This window comes from Prionailurus viverrinus, chromosome A2 (genome assembly GCF_022837055.1).
Source record: "Prionailurus viverrinus isolate Anna chromosome A2, UM_Priviv_1.0, whole genome shotgun sequence".
Taxonomy (NCBI): Eukaryota; Metazoa; Chordata; class Mammalia; order Carnivora; family Felidae; genus Prionailurus; species Prionailurus viverrinus.
Window position 1 is genome coordinate 50,035,570 of NC_062562.1, and position 25,558 is coordinate 50,061,127.

General features: G+C 39.0%; 1 protein-coding gene across 5 annotated transcripts in view; it reads right to left on the reverse strand.

Moving 5' to 3' along the window:
• The window catches only part of RAD18 (RAD18 E3 ubiquitin protein ligase), a 117,608-nt gene extending 93,144 nt beyond the window's left edge, over positions 1 to 24,464 (reverse strand). For 4 of the 5 annotated variants that reach the window (XR_007150509.1, XM_047850911.1, XM_047850912.1 and 1 more), the window contains exons 1-4: positions 24,350 to 24,464; positions 19,084 to 19,165; positions 5,173 to 5,234; positions 2,651 to 2,721 (exon numbers count right to left, since the gene is read on the reverse strand). Coding sequence is in view for 4 of the 5 variants with exons in the window: in XM_047850911.1 (XP_047706867.1) it covers positions 2,651 to 2,721; positions 5,173 to 5,234; positions 19,084 to 19,165; positions 24,350 to 24,400 (266 nt within the window). In the remaining variant the exon portion in view is untranslated. Of the gene's footprint in view, positions 1 to 2,650; positions 2,722 to 5,172; positions 5,235 to 19,083; positions 19,166 to 24,349 lie in introns of those variants that run through there. The other variant, XM_047850913.1, reaches the window with a different exon arrangement.
• Positions 24,465 to 25,558: the final 1,094 nt, after the last annotated feature.

Consider the following 25,558-nt stretch of genomic DNA (forward strand, 5'->3'; position numbering starts at 1 on the left):
ATGTAGACTGGCTGCTACACAAAAATACTGAAACGGTATTTTCTTACTTAGGTCAAGAATGATGCTCCACTTAGACAAAAATATTCTGATTAAATTTTGTTCAACACATTTTTAAGCACATTATTTTAAATAAAACTGAGTCAAGAAAAATACTCATGTTCTTTGAAATAAATGGCTAGAGTTAGAAGAAAATGTAAGCTGTGAATGTCAGTATTTTGTCTGAAAACCTCTGGAACTATTTCCAACACTCTTTTATTTCAATTTAGAACATTAAAAAATTTTAAACCATTATGTCTTAAAATGGCACTGACCAATGAGAAAGAAAAAAAATATACAAACAATACAAATACCTTAGAAGATTAACTTCTTCCCTCATCAATCTTTTTTTTTAATTTTATTTTTTATTTTTTAAAATTTACATCCAAATTAGTTACCATATAGTGCAACAATGATTTCAGGAGTAGATTCCTTAATGCCCCTTACCCATTTAGCCCATCCCCCCCCTCACAACGCCTCCAGCAACCCTCAGTTTGTTCTCCATATTTGAATCTCTTCTGTTTTGTCCCCCTCCCTGTTTTTATCTTATTTTTATTTCCCTTCCCTCATGTTCATCTGTTTTGTCTCTTAAAGTCCTCATATGAGAAAAGTCATATGATTTTTGTCTTCCTCTGACTAATTTCACTTAGCATAATACCCTCCAGTTCCATCCACATAGTTGCAAATGGCAAGATTTCATTCTTTTGATTGACGAGTAACACTCCATTGTATATATATACCACATCTTCTTTATCCATTCATCCATCGATGGATATTTGCACTCTTTCCATACTTTGGCTATTGTTGATAGTGCTGTTATAAACATGGGGGTGCATGTGTCCCCTCGAAACAGCACACCTGTATCCTGTGGATAAATGCCTAGCAGTGCAATTGCTGGGTCATAGGGTAGTTCTATTTTTAGTTTTTTGAGGAACCTCCATAATGTTTTCCAGAGTGCATTGCCACCAACAATGCAAAAGAGATCCTCTTTCTCCACATCCTCGCCAACATCTGTTGTTGCCTGACTTCCCTCATCAATCTTAAACCAGATATCAAACAAGTACTGGAAGTGATTAGCTTGAATTTCATCTCTACTACTTTTGCAAATGAAGTACCACAGCACATTAGATATGACAAATGTCCAAGAAATGTTCATCATAAGGTAATTTCAAGGCAAACAGGGAGAAACAAATGATAAAATCCATCCCAAATCCACAAAGAATGCTTCTCACCACACCCACTATAATGAATAATTAAAAAGCCTATTCCTTTTGGGAGGAAGCGGGAAAGGGGAGAGTTCAATTATCCCAAGGCCTCCCTTTCAGTTACCAAAGGTCCACGAACCCAAAGACACCGATCACTTCCCTTCAACAAACAGACACTTACTTTGTGACACTCCCTTTCTCCTAGCAGTGAAATTATTATGCTTTCAGAACCAGCTAAAAAAAAAAATAAGCCTCGAGGTATAATTTTACTGTCTCAGGGAAAATCAAACAGCTAATAAATTCCTTTCTAAAGACATGGCTCCACCCTTTTTCATGGACTTCAAAATCTAACTGGTGAAAGACTTTAAAATAAGAAAAACACCACACTGTAATTATGAGAATCAGAGAATCTCAGAGTTTCTTAATCTAGGAAATATCACCATTTTATGACTTTTTTACGGAAATGACTAACCAAGCCAATTTCTAGAAAGTAATATTAGGCGAGTTCAGAGTACTAAATCTTGTAATTCTCAGGACACAACTCAATGAAATAAATGTGCAATTCTATTGGAAGAAATCTCTCTACATTTTTAGAATGAATGTAATGTACCATCAAAACTGTCCCAACAGCTAAGAAGTTGTGTGTCCGTAATGAAAATTTCTGATTGACTTGCATGATCAAAACTAAAAATTGAATTTCAAGATACTGTTTGGTAAAATATGCCTTTTAATAACCCTTTGGGGTGACAAAACTCACTTTCACCATCATACATCTGACAGCTAAGAAGTAAAGCTACATTTCTGAGCTGTATAAAGTACCAACAATTACCTATTTCACACAGCACACCATCTCATACATGCTGAATAAATCAGATTAAGAATTAATGGGTTAATATATAACAGACACAGAAACGATTATAGATACACATGTATACATGGGTTAGTACACACATATGTATACGTGCATATGCTACCCAGCTCTGTCCAATGAGAAGGCTTAGAAGCAATGACATCTCAGGAACAGTGACCATACCTAGCTCCAGATCCTGATTCTAAATACCATTCTCCAATAAAAGGAACCAGGGCTCCTTGGGAAAATGGATGATTCTAGGGGTAGGACAGGAAAAATAAAATACTTTTGGGTATCTTTGTAATACCCAAAAGTAAGTACTCAAATCTGCATTTTTAACTTCTGTTTTTCATGACAGGAGACTTTCTGTTAAGTAAAGGAAGAAAATATTATTACCATTAGACTGTCCATGAGTGATTAATGACTGTTGTCGCTTCCCTTCTTTTACTCCAAAATATGCAACCCTGCATTCCCTAATCCCCAAAAGTGCACAAAGTAAAGAGGGAACTCATATCAAAGGCCAGAGCAGTTAGGGGTTAGTCACAAAATTAAATCATACCGTGCAAAATTCAAGCTTTTTACCAGTTCATCTAATACGCGGTTATTTTTTAGATCCGGCTCTGTGACTGTCTAGAAAGGAAAAACAGCAGATGGAAAAAGGTCACAAACAATAAAATAACTTGTCATAATCTTGTTTTGAAAATGCATGACCTATCCTCCCGAGACTCCCCATCCCACTAAGTCTTCCAGGAAAGCCTCAAAATAAAGTTCATTTATCTCATACTAATATGGAATTTTAAAACAGTGAATCAGCATCTGCTGACTGGAAGTCTGATAAAAGATCTCCACAGCCTCTAGTAAAATCGTATATGCTCTGTACTAAGATAAAACCTAATATGAGCAAGAATCCTTATTCAAAATGCCATCCCAAGAATTTCCCCTAAAAAGCAGAACAGAGATGCTCTTTTTAAGTGACTACACGGGGAGCGGCATTAGGTGTTCAAAGAGGATTTAAAAACAAGATTGGTGTTCAGGAATGCAACAGGAAAACTACAGATCTTGTAGTTATTTAGCATGAACGGTATGCAGCTTATCTCCCTGATGATACCATCTTGACAATGGCAAGTTGCAAAGAGATTAAACTTGGGAGCCAAACTGCACCATTTTTTACGTAGGGAAACAGCTGAGAGTTCAGTGACGTAACACCATGTACCTAACAGAGGTGCCAAGGTAGAAGCCAAACCCTTCAATCAGGCCCAGAGTCCTTCTTATTAGACCTCACTGTCTCTTCTTCTTTCTTTCTTCCTATTTATGTTTACTTGACCTTTTTACCTACCTTTGCACCTACCTGAAAGGTTTGACAAACTCTAACAACAAATTTCCTACTGTTTCCCCTGAAGGTCTGGTTTGGGAAAGAGGTAAGGGACCAGTCAGGCCAGGTTCAGCCCAATGGTCATGAATCTCTTCCCTCCACACAAATACTAAACCCTAATCCTATACAAATGAATAATCCTTCCATCAGACCTTCAGCTCAAGGTGAAAAATTACAAAACATGAGAAGCCACAAAAACATAGGTCACGAGATTTAAAGAGTGCTACCTCCTCATCTTAAAATCAGTTTCGACTTCCAAAAATACATTTATCAGAAATCTTTAAGAAAAATTGAACAAAGCCCATTTCTCCATATATGTATTTTTTTTAATATGAAATTTAATGTCAAATTGGTTTCCATACAACACCCAGTGCTCATCCCAAAAGATGCTCTCCTCAATACCCATCACCCACCCTCCCCTCCCTCCCACCCCCCATCAACCCTCAGTTTGTTCTCAGTTTTTAAGAGTTTGGCTTTCTCCCTCTCTAGCCTTTTTTTTTTCCTTCCCCTCCCCCATAGACTTCTGTTAAGTTTCTCAGGATCCACATAAGAGTGAAAACATATGGTATCTGTCTTTCTCTGTATGACTTATTTCACCTAACGTAACACTCTCCAGTTCCATCCACATTGCTACAAAAGGCCATATTTCATTCTTTCTCATTGCCACGTAATATTCCATTGTGTATATAAACCACAATTTCTTTATCCTTTCGTCAGTTGATGGACATTTAGGCTCTTTCCATACTTTGGCTATTGTTGAGAGTGCTGCTGTAAACATTGGGGTACAAGTGCCCCTATGCATCAGTACTCCTGTATCCCTTGGGTAAATTCCTAGCAGTGCTACTGCTGGGTTATAGGGTAGGTCTATTTTTAATTTTTTGAGGAACCTCCACACTGTTTTCCAGAGTGCCTGCACAAGTTTGCATTCCCACCAACAGTGCAAGAGGGTTCCCGTTTCTCCACATCCTCTCCAGCATCTATAGTCTCCTGAGTTGTTTGTTTTAGCCACTCTGACTGGCATGAGGTGATATCTGAGTGTGGTTTTGATTTGTATTTCCCTGATGAGGAGCAACATTGAGCATCTTTTCATGTGCCTGTTGGCCATCTGGATGTCTTCTTTAGAGAAGTGTCTATTCCTGTTTTCTGCCCATTTCTTCACTGGATTATTTGTTTTTTGGGTGTGGAGTTTGGTGAGCTCTTTATAGACTTTGGATACTAGCCCTCTGTCTGATATGTCATTTGCAAATATCTTTTCCCATTCCATTGTTGCCTTTTAGTTTTGTTGGTTATTTCCTTTGCTGTGCAGAAGCATTTTATCTTCATGAGGTCCCAATAGTTCATTTTTGCTTTTAATTCCCTTGCCCTTGAGGATGTGTTAAGTAAGAAACTGCTGTAGCTAAGGTCAGGGAGGTTTTTTCCTGCTTTCTCCTCTAGGGTTTTGATGGTTTCCTGTCTCACATTCAGGTCCTTTATCCATTTTGAGTTTTTTTTGTGAATGGTGTAAGAAAGTGGTCTAGTTTCATCCTTCTGCATGTTGCTGTCCAGTTCTCCCAGCATCCATAGATGTATTTTAGAGGTCTTTCTGAAAATGTCTTTTATGTAGCCTAACTGAATAATTATACCTTTTCCCGTGGGCTTTTGTGTGTATGTCACACAGAAATATTTGTACCGATTAAGTTTCCAAGAAAAAACAGGAAAGGAAAACTTACCACACAACAAGTTGGACATTGTGTTTTATACGATAGAAATTTTCTTATACAGAGAGAACAGTCTGAAAAAAAACAAATGCAACATAATAAATTAGTTAGGCTATATTAATAATATAGTAATTTGACTTCTAACAAAATCTGACTTAAGTCCTAGAATATTTCCATCATCTAAAATATTATCACTATAATTTCAAAATTCTAACACTTCTACTCTACCTGAGCATACTTGAAAATGTGATGAAACAGCATTTTTAGGAGAGGGAAAAATATCAAATAATAGTAATCATGAGTCCCTAGGATATCACAATTCCATGTAAGACCTGGAATGGATACTGTCTAAATATGTCAGATATCCCTATGTCTAATGTTCTGAAATATAAATTTTGAAATAAGATATGTAAACATTTTAAGCCTGTTTGGCTCAGTCATACGAACATTGGACTCTTGATTTTGCCTCAGGTCATGATACTAGGGTCGTGGGATCTAGTCCTGCGCCAGGCTCCATGCAGACTGCTGAAGGTTCTCTCTCTCCTCTCTCTCCCTCCAGCACTCTCTCCTGCTTGAGCTCTCTCCCTCTTAAAAAAAATGTTTTTTAATGTTTTTTATAAAAAAAATATACACCTAGGTTATCAAATAGGGATTTCTACATCCTAACTCTATACATGATGTCGATCATCTCACAAATAACAAGCATTTCATGGCAAGCACTAAGAAAAGAATATACAAGGAAACGTTCTTGACCTTAAGGAGCTAACAAAGTAATGAGGCAATTTCAGTGCAATTCATTGTAATAAATCCTAAGGATTTAAGCAGGAAATTGGCATTAACTAAATTCTTCACATCTAAGGCAATGTAAAATGATCTTTCAAAAGAAAAAAATGTGACTAAATAGAATGGTACCTTAATAGTAGCTAATTTGCTATCAGCGCAAATTCAGCTTAGTGAAGGGGCCTTACTAAAAAGGATTCGGTTTAAAGAGGAAGAGACAGTATGAGTTCAGGTATAGATACCCAGGAAACGAAGAACTCGCGGCAACCTCAGCAAGAGCACCCAGGAAGAAAAACGAAAGAGCATGTTAGAAGATAAAACAGGCAATGGGTTAAGTTCTTTGGGGAAGCAAAGACGGATAAAGGGAGAATTCCAGTTTCCAGGTTTACAGGTGAGGAGCTTGGAAGTCATCACTCCACCTCCATCTAACAACAAATAAAAAGCTGACCAGACTGAAAAATCAACGCTTCCTAGAAGCTCCATCAGAGAAGTGAGCTTAAAGGACTAACTGCTGCTCCCAAACTGTTGACAGATAGGCTGGACACCGAGAACCACAACTCACCAGAGCAGAAATCTCCACAAGAACCACAGAAAGACACTCTGCTAGAACCAGTGCAGGGATAGGAAAACCCAAACTATATAACTGGCAAGTCACTAGAAACTCAGGAGGGAAGAGTCTGAGTGTCAAAACTCCGGTGGGGGGGGGGGGGGGGGGGGACACCTGGGTGGCTCAGTTCGTTGGGCGTCTGACTTCGGCTCAGGTCACAATCTCACGGTTCATGGTTTGAGCCCCATGTAGGGCTCTATGCTGACAGCTCAGAGCCTGGAACCTGTTTCGGATTCTGTGCCTCCCCCTCTCTCTCTCTGCCCCTCCCCTGCTTGTGTTCTCCCAAAAATAAATAAACATTAAAAAAAATTTTTTTTTAATTTAAAAACTCCAGGGGGACCAAGACATAGGATGGGCCTCACACCTAAATGAATTTCAGCTCCAAGGGTTCTACCCGGTATTCAAAGGGACAATCAGAAAAATCCCCTTGCCCTTCTGCAGGCAGAGGGGAGAAAGTAAACATTTGCAATACGTCAGAGCACTCTGTTCTTCTTAACAAGGCCTGACCTCAAAAGAAAGTGCTTTACCAGATCCAAGTCTTCTGGGATATTATCAGAGCCCAGCTGACCTCAAGGAAAGGAAACAAGCGACTCCAGCTACCTCTAGTTATATTGTCCCACCCAAGGGGAAGAGCAAACTGAGAAGCACTTGTGATATTCACAGTCCAGGGCACAGGCTCACTTTTAAAAGAAGACATGACCGTAGAACTGCAGAACACTGCACTGCCCCAACATCTCACTGCCACATTACTAAAGGTCTATTTAATACAGTTCCATTTACCTAGTACATCATGATAGGCTATTAGGAAAAAACTACAAGGCATACTAAAAAGTAAAAGACATAGTTTGAAGAAACTGCAAGCATGAGAATGATAGCCAAATATGGCACGAAAGCTGGAATTAACAGACCAGGAATTCCAAACAACTGAACAAAGCTGACAACATGGAAGAACAGATGGGTTACATAAGCAGAGAAATAGAAATTCTAAGAAAGAATCAAAAAGAAATGCTACAGGGGCGCCTGGGTGGCTCAGTCGGTTAAGCGGCCGACTTCGGCCCAGGTCATGATCTCACAGTCCGTGAGTTCGAGCCCCACGTCCGGCTCTGTGCTGACAGCTCAGAGCCTGGAGCCTGTTTCAGATTCTGTGTCCCCCTCTCTCTCTGCCCCTCCCCTGTTCCTGCTCTGTCTCTCTCTGTCTCAAAAATAAATAAATGTTAAATAAAATTTGTTTAAAAAAAACAAAAAGAAATGCTAGAGATTAAAAAAAAAAAAAAAAACTGTAACAGGGGCACCTGGGTGGCTCAGTCAGTTAAGAATCTGACTTCAGCTTAGGTCATGATCTCATGGTTCGTGAGTTCAAGCCCTGCATCGACCTCTGTGCTGTCAGTGCAGGACCCGTTTGGGATCTTTTGTCTCCCTCTCTCTGTGCCCCTTCCCAGTTCAAGTGCAGGAGAGTATACTGTGCTCTGTCTCTCCCTCTCAAAAATAAATAAACATTTTTTAAAATATAAAGAAAAACATTGTAACAAAATGAAGAATGTCTTTGATGGACTCCTGAGTAGATCAGATACAGATGAAGAAAAAAATCACTTGCACTTGAGACAATCTCAAGAGAGCTCAAGAGAGTTTGCTTGCTCAAGAGAGCAAGTTAAATGTCTCTGCTTACAAGGGCACTAACACCATCACCGGGGGCCCACCTTCATGGCCGCAGCAAAACCTGATGATCTCCCAAATACAATCCCACTGGGGGTTAGGGCTTAGGAATTCTGGGAGGGACACATTCTGCTCCCTGCCCCATGAAAGTCTATGCCCTTCTCTTACACAAAATACATTCATCCTAAAGTACACCAGTCCCAAAAGTCTTAATTCATTCCAGCATCAACTCTACGGTCTAACATCCAATCTAAATATCACCTAAATCAGACAGAAGTGAGACATGAGTTCTGATTTATTCCGAGGCAAAATTCCTCTGCAGATTCATTCTCTTCACTATCAGTGTTATTCTCTTCACAGTATAAAAAAAAAAAAATCTCCTGAGCAATACTGTAAATCAAGAATTCCTAAACTTGCCAGCTCATCTTAGTCACTCGGAGAGATTATTGTTGGTTTCCATTTAGTTTCCCAGGCCCTACCCTCATCAATATTGATTCAATGGATTTTAGACAGTAAACTGCATCCATAATATGTGATTCTGATTGTTCAACAAGTATTTTTTAAAAATTAGTACATATTGCTATTGCATTTAAGTATATAAAATTGCCATTTTGGGGTAAGTCAAAAAACAACAAATATTGGCAATTTCACATGGTTTAACCTAACACTGTGCACTTACTATGTGACCTGTTTTAAGCATGTTATATGTATTAACTCTTCTGATCCTTACAGCACCCATGAGGCTGGTATTAAGAGCAGTTCTATTTTATAGTAAGTAAAATGCAGCACAGGACTCAGCCAATTTGCCCAACATCACAAAGCTAATAAGTGGCAAAGGCAAGGACCAGAACCCATGCTCTTAACATATTATTAGTTATTTAAAACATGTATAATTTGTTTATAAAATATATCTATTATATATACCTATATAATACAAATAAGCATTAATTAATAGGATCACATGTACCACAGTATGTATAAAGAGGCTACTGTTTTCTTCATAATCTTGTTATGTGTTTAGTTTTCATATATGGAGAACCAGACACAGGTCCAAAGCAGATGAAGCCACTGGCTTAATTTCAGTCTACTAGTTTACTACTAAATATGTAGTGCTGAAATGTAGGCCAGCATAATGTATTCTCTAGTAGGCAACCATCATATTCCAATCAAAGTAGAGCAGGTGAAGAGCTCTGAGCCATGTATACCTCGGTGGCTTTATTTAAATCACCTATGAAGTTTGTTTTTCTCCCAAAACCCAACTCTGAGCTCTGTGGACAGGGTGGAGGAGGGTAGAATAAAAGAGTGACGTGAAGGGTAGCTTCACAGAAACACTCCAGCCTTGGGGGAGGAGGCTTTCTAATCTCAAACAAGACACAGCAAACTGCTAGCTCTCAAATATCAAAAGATCCTAGCATTCCAATAGTAAAAAGCAAATTTCTAATAGTTAAACCAATTATTTGTGTGTGTGATCTTAAGGACTGTATGAGAAAATGAACCATTTCAAAAATAGTTCTTGAGTGTCCAGTAAAAGCAGAAAATCCAGTCCCCAGTTTGAAAGTAATAGGAGGTCCTGGACAGCTGAGAAAGCTTGCCTCTGCCTCCGGTTCTAGGGCTAAGTGACCAGCTAGCTGGTAAGAGAATACTATCCCTCCTGACAAGTAGCACTCCAGCCTGTCATACATGTGGCTCTGCCTAACTGTTTGTCCCATCCATACATACGCTACCACTTTTCTCCCGTCTTGTTCCACAGTGGTGCCTCATAAGAATGTAAGAGAAGGGGGCGCCTGGGTGGCTCAGTCGGTTGAGCGTCCGACTTCAGCTCAGGTCATGATCTTGCAGCTTGTGAGTTTGAGCCCTGCGTTGGGCTCTGTGCTGACAGCTCAGAGCCTGGAGCCTGTTTCAGATTCTGTGTCTCCCTCTCTCTCTGTCCCAACCCACTCGCATTCTGTCTCTGTCTCTCTCAAAAATAAATAAACATTAAAAAATAAATAAATAAAAAAAAAAGAATGTAAGAGAAGAAAAACAAATACATATTTGCCTAAAGCAATCTTATACTGCCTTTTAATTTAGCAAAGATCAGCAAATGGAACATGTCATATTTCACTGAAAAAGTATATAGAAATTAAATTGCTTTTTATTCTAATACAAGTTTCAATAAATTTTATTAGTCAAAATCTACAAAAGAAAAATAAAAATGATTCCTGATCCGTCTTTAAAATAGTGGTAACCTAACAGTGTCTACAAGCCAATGACTTCATCTAAGAGGAAATATCTTGAGCATCTTCCATTATCAAGTCAGAAAAACTGGGTAAGAGCAAAGAAAATTAGCACCTGAACATATCAACTTATTAATGAGAACATTTCTCACTTAATGGTGTTTAATGGTGTTTTATGGATTGGAGTAAGTCCATTCCCTCTCCCCAAAAAAGTGCTCTTTAATAGCAAGATTTTGGATCAATTTAACTGACTTGCTTTCTGCCAATGCATCCCACTCCAACCTTAATAACAGAACTGTAAATGTATTGTTCATTAACCATATTCAAAAACATTAAACAGAGCAAAACAGCATAAAGTGATTTAAAATGATAAATCCTGAAATGTTTAAGGAGCAGCAATAAACAATGGGTAGGTAGGCTTCTGGGTCACCAATTCTAGTTGACCCACGACAACAGCAGAACATGACGGCCAAATCTAGTTCGTATTAAGCTCTGGGGGCTTTTGTGTCATTAAAACAACACTACAGACCCAGAGAAACTTTAAGTGTTGCGGGAACTGGTGGCAAGTGGTGTTTAGTAGGAAAGGGCTACCAAATTGTGAGAGGTACAATATGGGAAATAAGTGCTCAAAAAATAATCTGAAAGTACCCTCTACTGACTTCCTCTTAAATAAAGAATGACATCAGTGACAACTTACAAGTGACAAAGAAACAAACAATGAAAATAAAAAGAATGGAAGTAAAGGCTAGTTTTTTCAGCTAAGTAGGGTTCACTGAATTCATAAAAAGTAGTCTTTCACCTACACATGGGACTCCTATCTCTGTCCATGAGAAAGTAACAGGGTCCAGAATTATGACCCTTCCATAAACAGTTAAAACACTGGAGGGAAATATGAAACAACTATTTTCAGACTGTGGACAACAGCAGAAATGAGAAAGTTCTATCATAGCCCAACCTTATCTGGAGGCAATTTTGTGACCACAGTGCAGGGAGGAGCGTCAAATAGCCCACCAGTCTTGCTAGTTGAAATAACAAAGCTCAGAATTCAGGGAAATCCAGGTAGCTAGAATTTGTAGGTCAGAGCACCAGAAAGAAAAGAGGGTAGCCCATACACAAACAGTCAGATGGCCTTTGATAAGGGTGCCAAGAGTACACAACAGAGGAAGGACAGTCTCTTCCGCAAACACCAGTAGAAAAACGAGATTTCTACATGCAAAAGAATGAAGACTTGAAACTATAAAAGTACTAAAAGAAAACAAAGAAGAAAAGCCTCATATCATCAGTCTTGGGAATGATTTCCTGGATATGATACCAAAGGCCCAGGCAAAAAAAGCAAAAATAGGTAAGTGGGATTTCATCAAACTAGAAAGCTTCTGCAAAGGAAACAATCAACACAGTAAAAAAAACTAAATGAAACCAAAAAAAACACCTATGAAATAGGAGAAAATACTTGCAAGAAGCCATATACCTGGTAAGAATATCCAAAATATATAAGGAAAACCTACAACTCAACAATAACAACCCAAAAACAAGATTTAAAAAGGGCAAAGGATCTGAATAGCTATTTCTCCAAAGACATACAGATGGCCAACAGGTATAGGAAAAGATGCTCAACATCGTTTATTATCCAGAAAATGTGAATCAAAACCATGAGATATCACCTCACATCTGTTAGAATAGCCATTATTAAAAAAGCTAATAATGGGGCGCCTGGGTGGCTCAGTCGGTTGGGCGGCCAACTTCGGCTCAGGTTGTGATCTCGCAGTCCGTGAGTTCTAGCCCCGCGTCGGGCTCTGTGCTGACAGCTCAGAGCCTGGAGCCTGCTTCATATTCGTGTCTCCCTCTCTCTGACCCTCCCCTGTTCATGCTCTGTCTCTCCCTGTCTCAAAAATAAATAAACGTTAAAAAAAAAAAAAATTAAAAAAAAAAAAAGCTAATAATAAGTACTGGTAACAGTGTAGAGAAATTAGAACACTTGTGCATTGTTGATGGAAATGTAAAATGACACAGCTACTATGGAAAACAGTATGCAGGTTCCTCAAAAAATTAAAAATGGAACTACCATCTGAGCCAAAAATCCTACTTCTGTGTATTTATGCAAAAGAAATGAAAAAAGGATCTCAAAGAGATAGCTGGATTACCATGTTCATAGCAGCATCATTCACAATGGCCAAAAGGAAGGAGCAACCAAAGTGTCCATCAAATGAATGGATAAAGAGAATGTGATGTATACATACAATGGAATACTATTTGGCCTTAAAAAAGGAAATCCTACCACATGCCACAATGTGGATGAATCTTGAGGATATTAAGCTAAGTGAAATCGGCCAATCATTGACAGACAAATACTGCACGATTCCACTTATATGAGGTATCCGGTCAAATTAATAGAAGAAGAAAAGAGAATGGTCGTTGCCAGGGCTGAAGGAAGGAGAAATGGGGAGTTACTGTGCAATGGGTATAAAATTTCAGTTACACAAAATGAAAAAGTTCTAAAGATCTCCTGTACAACAATGTTCACATAGTTGACAATACTATACTGTACAAGTAATAATTTGTTAACAGGGCAAATTTTGTATTATGTTTTTCACCAACCCCCCCACCCAAAAAACAAAACCCAGCCCTATAGAAAGGGCTACTCTAGACCCACACTAAGCTTAAAAACAAAACTTGACAGGATCAATCTAATCCACATGTACCTTACTTGCCTGCCACAACACAGCCTCACACTCCAATAAGCTATACAACAAAATCTACCCCCTCAAAAATGTAAACACTACAATGGCAAGCATCTAATCAAAAATTACCAGTCATGCAAAGAAACAAGAAAACGTGGTTTATAACCAGGAGGGGGAAAAATCAGCCAACAGAAACAGATTTAGAAATGCCACAGATAATGGATTAGCAGACAGGGAGGTTAAACTGGCTATTAGAAATACATTCCGTATAATTCAAAGATTAAAACACACACAAGAACCTAACAAGGAAATAGAAAATATTTTAGAAATGAAATTTCTAGAGATGGTCAATACACTCTCTGAAATAAAATTTCATTGGATAAGACTAACAGCTGATGAGATACTACAGAATAAAAGATCAATAAACCTGAAGTCATAGCAAAAGAAATTATCCAAAACTAAGCACACAAAGGGAGGGTGGGTGTGAGGTGGAGACCAAAACAGAAAAAAAGAAAAAAACAAAACAAAAAAACAGAGTCTCATGGCTATAGATAAGTATCAAGCAGTAAAATAAAAAACAATTAAAAATAAAATTTAATTGGAATCAGCAATGGGGAATGAGAGTGGGACTGTAAACAAAAAAATATTCAAAGAAACAAGGGTTAAAATGTTTCAAAATATAAATCTCAAGCCATGAACCCCAAACAAGACAAATACAAAGTAAATCAAACTAAAGCATATTACAAATTTCTAAAAACCACTGGTAAAGAGAAAATCTGAAAAGTAGCTAAGGAAAAAAGGCACTTTATATACGGAAAGCTATAAATAAGAATACCACATCTGGTTTCATATGCTAAACAGAATTCTTTGGCAAACTAACTATACTGAAAGAAATGTAGCAGAGAGAAAAAAAAAATGATACTTTTTCCAGAAGGAAACTTTTGATACATACAAAGGAAAGAAGAGTATCAGAAATGATAAATATGTGGGTAAATACAAAAGACAAAAAAGAAATTTTTTAATTTGCTTAAAACATAATGGACTGTCAGGGGTGCCTGGGTAGTTCAGCAGGTTACACGTCTGACTCTTGATCTCAGCTCAGGTCTTGACTCAGGGTGGTGAGTTCAAGCCCTGAACTGGGCTCCACACTGGGCATGTAGCCTTCTTAGAAAAAAAAAGATAATGGGCTCTCTAAAGCACATATAATAACAATGTATTGTGCTGTCTATAATATATGTACACATAACTAAAGACAACACGGGGCGCCTGGGTGGCGCAGTTGGTTAAGCGTCCGACTTCAGCCAGGTCACGATCTCGCGGTCCGTGAGTTCGAGCCCCGCGTCAGGCTCTGGGCTGATGGCTCGGAGCCTGGAGCCTGTTTCCGATGCTGTGTCTCCCTCTCTCTCTGCCCCTCCCCCGTTCATGCTCTGTCTCTCTCTGTCCCAAAAATAAATAAAAAACGTTGAAAAAAAAAAATTAAAAAAAAAAAAAAAACTAAAGACAACAATAGGATGACAGGGGGAAACGCAAGTACATGTTTGTAACATTTCTACCCTATTCAGATGGCATAACACTGTTTGAAAGGAGATTGTTATAAATTAAAGAGACATATTTTAAACAACCACTAAAATAATAAAACAAAGAAGCAGAGCTAGTAAGTCAATTGTGGAAAACAGTTAATACTTAAAATGTTCAATTATTTCTTTTTTTTTTTTTTAATTTTTTTTAACGTTTATTTATTTTTGAGACAGAGAGAGACAGAGCATGAACAGGGGAGGGTCAGAGAGAGAGGGAGACACAGAATCTGAAACAGGCTCCAGGCTCCGAGCTGTCAGCACAGAGCCTGACACGGGGCTCGAACTCACGGACCGCGAGATCACGACCTGAGCCGAAGTCGGCCGCTTAACCAACTGAGCCACCCAGGCGCCCCAAAATGTTCAATTATTTCTTAAAAAGCAGAAGGATAAGAAAGAGATGGACAAATAAACAAAAAGGTAGGGGGTGCCTGAGGCTCAGTCAAGTTAAGCATCAGACTCTTGGTTTTAGCTCAGGTCATGATCTCACCATTCATGGGATCCAGCCCCGTGGGCACTCTGTGCTATAGGCTCTGTGCAGTGCAAAGCCTGCTTGAGATTCTCTCCCTCTCTCTGCCCCTCCCCGATTCATGCTCATCACTTGCATGCACACTCTGTCTCTCAAAATTAAAAAAACGCTAAAACAAAGAAAGAAAGAAAGAAAGAAAGAAAGAAAGAAGAAAGAAAGAAAATGCATATAAAATGCAAAGATCCTAAAAGGTCCAAATAAAAACAAAATGAGAGGACTTAAAATGTCTGACATCAAGACTTACTACAAAGCTACAGTAATTAAGAGAGTGTGGTATTGACACGAGGAGAAACATAGAGAACAATGGAACAGAAAAGAGTCCAGAAAGAGACACACACGTTACTGCCTGAAACTATATTGACTATTATGGGGAGTACTCTGTCAGGGGATAGAATGTACAATATCTTAACTATACTGGTTACATGGTATACACCTTCGTCAAACCTCAACTATGCTTGTACCCTTTACGTCTTATAATGGATATAATGTATTAATGTAAATTATACCTAAAGATTATTTTAACTCATACTTAGAAATAATTCCTAAAACTTTTGGTAACTAATGTGAATCTACCCTAGAAAAGAACTAACAATTATTGAGGACCTATATATACCATGCCAGACACTGGGCTCTGCACATTTAGTTTTCACAATTATCTTTTTTTTTTTTTAAGTTTATTTATTTTGAGAAAGAAAGAGAGTGTGCCCATAAAAATGAGAGAGGGGCAGAAAGAGGGAGAGAGAGAATCTCAAGTAAGCACCGGGCTGTCAGCATAGTGACAAACGCGAGCTCCATCTCACGAACCTGAGCTGAAATCAAGAGTCCGAGGCTTAACCAACTGAGCCAACCCAGGGCCCCTTCACAATCACCTTTTAAAGTAGAAATGACTCATCAAATTTTTACATTTGAAGAAAAGTTAGCATTTGCAAGTTAACCCGCCTGGTTAAGGGAGGGGAGTCAAGAGTCAAGCCTAGTAACATCTCTAACACCCACGTTGCTACCAGCACCACCCTCTTACGTCTTTGCTATAGAAACTTCTTCACCAATGCTACTACTACCCACCAAAATCATCTTTTAAGCCTACCTTGTCTCTAACCTTCTAAGACAAATCAATTGAAAATAGAGGACAAAAGAAAGAAAATAGAGGACAAGAAAGATCATGAACCTAGATGACCCGTTCATTGGATGGCCAGCTCCTAAACAAAGACAGGCTCACCACTATGCATTAAATACCTTAAGCTACACTATAAAAAAAACACAGTAGACACATAAAGAGAAGTACGAACAAATCTCAATATATTACAATCACAATCACACAGCAAGTTAAGGGTAATACTCTTCAGTGGGAATTCTCCCACTGGGATTTTTAAACTTTGAATATATTTGAATATATTTTTAAACTCTGAATTATATGCATTTATGTCAAGGACTACATGATTGAACTACCTGTACGTTATCCTGTTACAAAACAAAAATTCTGAAGTCTAACATCTAAAAGTACTTGGCAAATAAAGACCAAAATTTTCATTGCTACAGCGTTAAAAAAAGGCATAAAAATATCCAAGAGGGGATCCAAGAAAATATGGGAGAAGGTGGGATTTGAGATGAACACGATGAAAGGAAGAGATTTACAGATAACCTGAGGCCAGGTGACATCAGGAATATTCCTTGTCCGATGGACTTTCCTACTTCGTAAGTCTTAACTGGAGACTACAGGAGATGAGAGCTTCAGGAAAACACACTGTTGCCACCTCTGCTTGTAGTCGCAAGAACTGGTACCACCAGACCTCTGGTGGCAATATTACTCCTTCACTCGGTCTTCACTCCCATCTCCGGTCCCAGGAATAAGCCTTGGCGCAATGAGTGATAACTACATGTAAAACTGATGCTGTTGCTTCTGCCAGCATCTTCAAATCCAAAAGACAGTCTTCATGATGCATGGACACTCCTCTTTCGTGTACTGGAGTGGACAGTCCTTGCAGATCAGAAAAACTGGACTGAGAGGGGCCTGCGTGGCTCCATCAGTTAAGCATCTGCCTCTTGATTTTGGCTCAGGTCATGATCTCCCAGTTTGTGAGATTGAGGCCCACATGGGACTCTGCACTGACAGCGTGGCACTTGCTTGGGATTCTCTCTCTCCCTCTCTCTCTCCCCCTGTCCCCCCTCTGAAAATAAATAATAAATAAACCTTTAAAAAAAAAAAAAAGAAAAGAAAAACTGGACTGAGAACACTCATGTTTGAAAACTACCTAAAGAGTGTCGTGTCATTGGAAAGAACTGTGATCAGAGACGTTGAGTCTTCTCATTATTGATATTGGACTAACTATTGGGAACTTGAGGGACGCCTAGCTAGCTCAGTCATTTAAGCGTCTGACTTCAGCTCAGGTCACGATCTCACAGTTCATGAGTTTGAGCCCCACGTCAGGCTCTGTGCTGACAGCTCAGAGCCTGGAGCCTGCTTCAGATTCTGTCTCCTTCTCTGTCTGCCTCTCCCCCATTCACAATCTGTCTCTCTGTCTCAAAAATAAATAAACATTAAAAAAAAATTTTTTTAATAAATATTGGGAGCTTGAATGATGGAGATGTCATGACACAGACGAGCTCATGATGGTATGATTACAAGGCTTCATCTCAGTGTCCCCGTAAGTATGAAGTGCACATATTTATAATTTTCACTTATCACAGGGTAAATTTAAAATTGATTCATAAAAAGGTATCTTTTCCCAGATTTCAAAGGACACAGAAATTTGTGAAGGATAGCATTTTTACTTCCTAAATGCTTTCTCCCCTTCTAATACCACTTCCCAACATTATCTGTTAATGGAGTTTTGTGCATATCCTTTTGGGGTACACTGATAAACAAACTATTATGCAAATGGTCTTATGGGCCCCCACATTAGCTATAAATTTTTATGTGGTGAACATGCTCATATATAAATTACTGTGAATTTCTCCAACTAATCTGTTGAAATAGTCCCAGTAGTTCCAGTTCACTGGAAATAAGGATATCCAAAATTAGTATTTTGAGTCAAAAGTAGACATTTCCCAAAACTGCTTAGATTGTCATCCATCCTGTCCCCCTGAGTTTATGAGACTTCTGTTTTCTAAAACAGTACAAACGTTAGATGTCAGTGTTTTCATCTTTGACAATGTGATGTTACAAAGACATTGCTTCTCTTCTGTTATTGTTCAGTTCAATCATCTTTTTTTTTTTTTTTTTTTTAACATTTTATTTCTTTTTCTTGAGACAGGGAGAGACAGAGCATGAACACGGGAGGGTCAGAGAGAGGGAGACACAGAATCTGAAACAGGCTCCAGGCTCTGAGCTGTCAGCACAGAGCCCAATGCGGGGCTGGAACTCACGAACCATGAGATCACGACCTGAGCTGAAGTCAGCCACTTAACCGACTGAGCCACCCAGGCGCCCCAGTTCAGCCATCTTTATATGTCCTTAACCCTTACTAGTTATTTGTTATTTCACCTTCCTCTGTGTTTTTTTTTTTGTTTTTGTTCATTTCCCTTGGAAATGTCTTTGTTAACCATATTAATGTTTGTTAAGCATATTAATGTCTTTGTTACTAGTTTCTAAGACATCATTTGTGATTAAGGATGTTAACTATTTGCCACGCACTGCAAATGAAATACTACGTTTTGTCACCAACACTTTACAGTGATGCTGTACTTTTTGGTTGTACAAAAGTTGTGTATTGAAATATAATAATCTTCTGCTTTAAAAAAAAAATATCCAAGAGGAAGATGGCAGAAAATACCTTCTGAAAACCTCAAGATAGAGGAGCTAACGGTAAGAAATAAATGAGCGTTAAATTAACACTACCTTATATAAAAATCACACTTGTACTAGCTCACAGAGACAGTGCATACTTACAGTTATGTGAGCACTGAGGAATCATCATGGCAATGTTGAAATATTCAAAGCAAATTCCACACCGCAGCAAATCATCTAGTGTCTGAAATGCAAAAATTCATATATACCTGTCAGAGAGCCACCAAGACTGGACCATCTGCCACAGAACTTTCTCCATCTTCTAAAAAAACCAACTTAAGAATACTCCTTTGTGAATATACAAACCCAAAATTAACTCCACATAAACTGCAAGAGATCTTGACAAATAGAGAAAAACCTCTCCCACATGACTTACACATTCAAATGTCAGGTTACCAAAAAGGCTTTAAGACAGATAAAGTGACACTACAGATTCCTGCTCCATATCGGCAACCCTTCACAGAAGGGCTACTCCATTCCTGTTCCATTTGCCATGTGTTTTCCAGCTCTTACTCCAAGCTTCCTCCTCTTCAGACCCCATTCCCTGGCCTACAGTCACTGTCGGGTAAAAGGTACCAACAAGCATTCACCACACAGGTTAAGGGCAAAATTAGAGAATATTTAAAGTCAAACACTCAAAATCATCTAGTTAAAGCCCTTACTTCACAAATGAGGATGCAAACACACATACTGGGCATAAGTCAAGCCAGGACAAAACTTCCTGTCTCCCTAATGGCAGTCAGTCCGATGCTTTCTGCATAATACCACATGTTAGTTACTACACGGTGGAGCCAAATGAGGAAGCCCTGGAAAGAGGTAGAGCCAGTGACAGCAGAAGAAGTAAGGCAGTAGTTAACCTGGGAAGGCAGACAGATGTGCATCAGCCTGGAATGCAATCCAAACAGGAAAGGATCTATTCTCACAACCCAAAATCTTCTAAATCATTTAAAATAAAATGTTATTCTGCATTCAACAGAATGCTGAGCAGATATGTAAGAGAAAAAGAAAAAAGAAAAAAAAGAAGGAGCTTTCTCATGTACCAATATGGAAAGACTGCCAAGGTAAGTGCAAAAAGGAAGTAAGGCAGGCTACTTTTTGTTAAAAAGAGAGGGTAAAATAAATATGTATTCTATTTTTACCTTGGATACATATGAAGAAATTCTGAAAAGACACACATTAAGTAATAAATAATGGCAACGGGGGTCAGAATACTGGACAGATAAGGGACAAGTTGGAAGGGAGACTTTTACTTTTCATTTCATATTTTTTAACTATGAGTGTATTACTTAAATTTTAAAAATACAAACAAAAACGACTAATGTCACTAACAGCCTATACGATGAAATACTGTGTAGCCATTTAAAAAAACACACACTTTTAAAGAATAATTAATGCCATGGGAAAACGTTCATGTTTAATGGAAACTAAAAAAACAAAACAAAAATCAGAGAACAAATCTACAATACATCACAATAAGACTATACAGTTTAATCTCCGTAATAATCTTATGAAGTCTATACTATCTATATCCCAGTTTTAAAAATGAAGCCTACAGTGCTTATAAGTGGTTGAATCAAACCCAAGAAGTGGACTCCAAAGGGTTCCCAAATTTTAAATCCATATATGCATCATACACAAGAAAAACTGAAGGAAAACAGGAGAAAACATTAAACAGTGGTTATCTCTGGATGGTTGGATGATGAGTAACTTTCATTTGTTCTTTTCTTTAATCTGAATTTTAATTTTTTCTACTCTATATACATACTCCATTCATAATCTGTCAAAACTAGAAATTCCTATTGTTAAAAATCCAGGGAAATAAACATTAAAATGTCAAAATCTTCTATTATTTTCGATGGTAAGCTACCAATGACACCAACCACTAGAAGACTGTGTTGAAAATCAATTAAGAGCAGAGACAGGACCGGAAGCCAGAGTCCGAGCATCCACTCTCTTGTGCTTTCTTCTACCTAACCATCCTCTCTCTTCTGGAGGAGTAGTTCTGACACATGCCCAGCAAGATTTGTGGAAGGTGATACTGTATCAGATGAACTATAACATTCTTGTAAAAACTTCTGGTCACACCACTTCAAGACCGGAACATGCAGTGCAGGAAACAGAGAGCGGTCAAGTGGAATGCTCCAGGGCTTCTTCAACTTAGAGAGAAGAGGGCAAAGTGGAAGGAGGAAGGAAAAAGTGAGTGAAAAGACTTAATAACTAGAGAAAAAGTTAAGTTTTTTTGGTCACAGATCCCTTTTAAAATAGGGATAAAAACTATGAACTCTCTTCTCAGGAAAACACATACAAACAGAAATTTTATAAATAATTCCAAATACAAAAGTCTGTCCATGGATCCTAGATTATTGGGATTTAGAGGCAGATTTCACCTCAAAGGAAGAAAGCTTCAAACACAGTTTCCAGGAGCAGCTAATTCTTTGTCCCTGGAAAAGTTCAAGCAGAAACTATGTAACAAATTGGCAATACATTATAAAGGAATTAAAACACATAGATCAATGGAACAGGAGGGAGAGCCCACAAATAAACCCACACCTATACCATCAATTAATCTACAACAAAGGAGGCAAGAATATACAATGGGGAAAAGACAGTCCTTTCAATAAATGGTATTGGGAAAACTGGAGAGCTACATGCAAAAGAATGAAACTGGAGCACTTTCTTACACCATGTAAAAAATAAATTCAAAATGGATTAAAGGCTTAAATGTGAGTCCTGAAACCAAAAAACTCCTAAAAGAAAACCTAGGCAGCAATTTCTTGGACATCACCTTAGCAACATATTTATAGATATGTCTCTTCGGGCAAGGGAAACAAAAGTAAACATCCAAGCACTGGGACTACACCAAAATAAAAGGCTTTCACACAGCAAAAGAAACCATCAACAACACAAAAAAGGCAACCCATTGCATGGGAGAAGATGTCTGCAAATGATACACTCAATGGGAGGTTAATATCTAAAATACATATAAAGAACTTATACAACTCAACACCAAAAAAACCCCCAAATAATCCAATTAAAAAATGGTCCGAGGACTTGAATAGACATTTTTCCAAAGAAGACATACAGATGGCCAACAGACACGAAGAGATGCCCAACATCACTCATCATCAGAGAAATGCAAATCAAAACCACCATATCACCTCACACCTGTCAGAATGGCTAGTACCAAAAAGACAAGAAGTAACAAGTGTTAGTGAGGATGTGGAGAAAAGGGAACCCTCCTGCACTGTTGGTAGAAATGTAAATTGGTGCAACCAATGTGAAGAACACTATGGAGGTTCCTCACAAAATTAAAAACAGAAATACTATATGATCCAGTAATTCCACTACTAGACATATGCACCCCTATGTTTATTGTAGCATTTTTTACAAAAGCCAAGGTATGGAAGCAGCCCAAGTGTCCATGGATAGATGAATGCATAGAAAAGATATGGCACATATATACAATGTAACATTACGAAGCCATAAAAAAGAATGAGATCTTGCCATTTGTGACAACATGGATGGATCCAGAGGGTAATATGTAAGTGAAATATGCCAGACAGAGGAAAACAAACACCACATGATTTCACTTATATGTAGAATCTAAAAAAACAAAAAAATGAACAAAAAACAGCCCCTTAAATACAGACAACTGGTGGTTGCCACCTGGGAGGTGGATGGGGGAAGGGCAAAATGAAGAGCATTAAGACGTACGAACAATAAAAACAAAATAAAAGACCTATTAGAAAAGTAGAAAAGAAATACTGGAAGGGGGCTGGCTCTCCACTATGATTCTAATATGGGCTCAGTCAACCCCATCGTTGAACACTCTCGGGGGCTGAACCCTGTATTCAGTGCTCTGGTGAGACATCAAATCCAGAGAAGACATGGAACCTGCTTCTAAAGAACATTGTGGAAGTTGTAGTAATATATAAAATATGCTCAAATCTACACATCAAAAAGCTTTATAAGCTTTTATTTCCTTTATCCAATTCAATCTTCACAACAACAAATAAAAAGGGATGAAAGGAACACTTCACACATGTTAAGTGCTAATGATAATAATAAAGACGTATTAATTGAATGCTTAGTACCTTCCAGATACTACCTTCAACCAATCTGCAAATAATCTTTGAACATGCACTATGTGCCAAGCACAGTGAATAAGCCAGACAAGATCCCTACCCACACACATCAACTCATTTAACCAGCCGTATGAACTATTTATTTTCGTCTCCACTTTGAAGAAATTCAGGCTGAGGGAGGCTAAGTAGCCAACTCAAGATGACACGGTTAAATAAGAGCCAGACACCAGATCTAACCCAGGACCACTGAACTCAAATCTATGTTCCTTTCCCCTGTAACTTTGTGTCAAGGCCACCACGTCTCCAAAACCACAGCTTTCCTAGATCCCTCCACAATGTCAGCTTTTCACCATGGGGCTATCTCGAGTCCCCAAGCTCTGTAGATGACATGACAGTAAGAAGAATAAGACCCTATCCCCCAAGTCCCCTCACTTAATCCTCAAAGTCAAGTCTTATGAGTCAGTGCGACAGACACCATAATCCCCAAATTTACAAAACTGAGGGATAACAACTAGAAAGTGGTCTTGCACACAAACAGAAATGCATAATTACAGAGCAAGAAGAAAAACCAAGCAACTGATTCTTGGCTAGCACAGCAAAGTGTATTTGCTCTTGATCAAGCACAGCAGGAACCCAGGGCTCACCACTATAGCAAATGGAACTGGAATGACTTGCAAAAAAAAAAGTTACTTAAGTGAAATAATACAATGAAACAAAAGGCTAAGGCTGAGCCTGAACCCTGATCTTGTTTAAAAGCGATGCACAACTGTTAGAAGTTAGGACAGGTCAGGGAGGGGTTAGAGCAAACCAGCACCAGGTGATTAGAAGAAATGAAAGAATGGGAAGGAGACGACCTGTTTCGCTAGGTGATTAAATAAGTGTTATCTGATGGAGGGTTCAAACCAAATCAAGTCCGGTGTCACTAGGGGAAATTCTCAACTAATGTACTGCGAGAGTTTACGTAATGCTCGACAAGTAGTAGGCCCTCAGAAAGGATTAGTTGTCACTGTCGTTTTCACTGTTTGGACTATTTTTCTCGAGGTCATTGTTCTTGCTGAAAATACCCGGTTCCAAAAGGCGACCAACATAAGTTCCCCATAAGGGACCGAGGCCTGACACCATCACTTCTCAGCAGGAGGCTCAAATCTACCAGGTCGCTCAGGGGCACAGCCGAACCGGGTACCCTGGCCCAGCTCGAGGCTCCCATCACATCCTTTCTCCTCCTCAAGGCGGGGCTGGCCTCCCGGACACTCGGGTGCCCCCAACCTCCTCAGACCACTCACCTTCATGACTGCCAAGCCTGGAGGCCACCGAGGCTCGACTTGGGAGTCCATGGCTTCTCTTAAGTAGGCTGGGGGGTCCGTCACCCACTGTCCTCCCAGCGCTCCACAGCTACTCGAAATTCCCCGCGCTATGGCGATACGTCAGCAGCCAGCGACGCGCCTGAGGCGTGTGTGGAGCCTGCTGGGAGTTGTAGTACATGGGCGGAGCGCCGCCAAAGACCCCCCCCCCCCCCCACTGCGCACGCTCCAAGACCCCCCCCCCCCCCCCCGCCCCTTTGCCTCTCAGGGCAGGTAAATGGTTGAAAAGCCCACGTTAGGTTTTGTAGCAGACCCTTGATAAATAGATGCCTGTGGAATGTTAGGGAAAGACAGTCAGGAATCAAGCCAAATCCAGACCTTGCCAAACCTCTCAAGGTCCAGACTCATTCCCCCTCCTCACCTCGCCCTCCGTGATTGCTCCCCTCTCTGAGCGGGTGTTTTCATACCTAGTATTTCGTGTCACCCCATCATAACCGTGAGAGGTGAATATTACCATTGCTAGTTAACACAAGAGGAAACTTGGGCTCAAAAAAGTGAATCATACAGTGTCATTGCCCAGACTGCAAATAGGGCCTTTGGACTTTAAACGGGAGTTCTTTCTTTTTCTCAAATTAAAATTTTAAAAAAAAAATTTTTTTTTTTTTCTGCAGAGACAACCACCCTAACTCTTTCAGATATTTACTTTCTTATATTTCCTATGCAGATATATAGATACGGCTTTTTTTCCCCACAAATGTTATTAAATTAATTGCATAGCTTTGTCAACGAGTTTTTCTGTTCCTTTATTTAACCACACATCTTAAGGCCTCTCCATACTAATACGAACATATTTACCTCATTCCTAGCTACAAAGTCAATAACATAGGTGTACCACAATTTATTATTCCCATTCTGTGGAGCATTTAGGTTATTTCCAGTTTTTCACTATTGCAAAGAGTTACAACGAACATACTATCTATATACATCTTGGCACACTTGAGGCAAGATATGTGGGGGATGATGTCCTACCAATGGAACTACTAGGTCAATTTGTGTGCTCTTTTAAAACTGTGATAGCATTATATGATTTGCCAAAAAGGCTGATTTATACTAATGCATTTATACTCTCATCAAGCAAGTATAAGAATGCCCATTATCCAAATGTGAAGCTGACCATCATACCACCCAGTC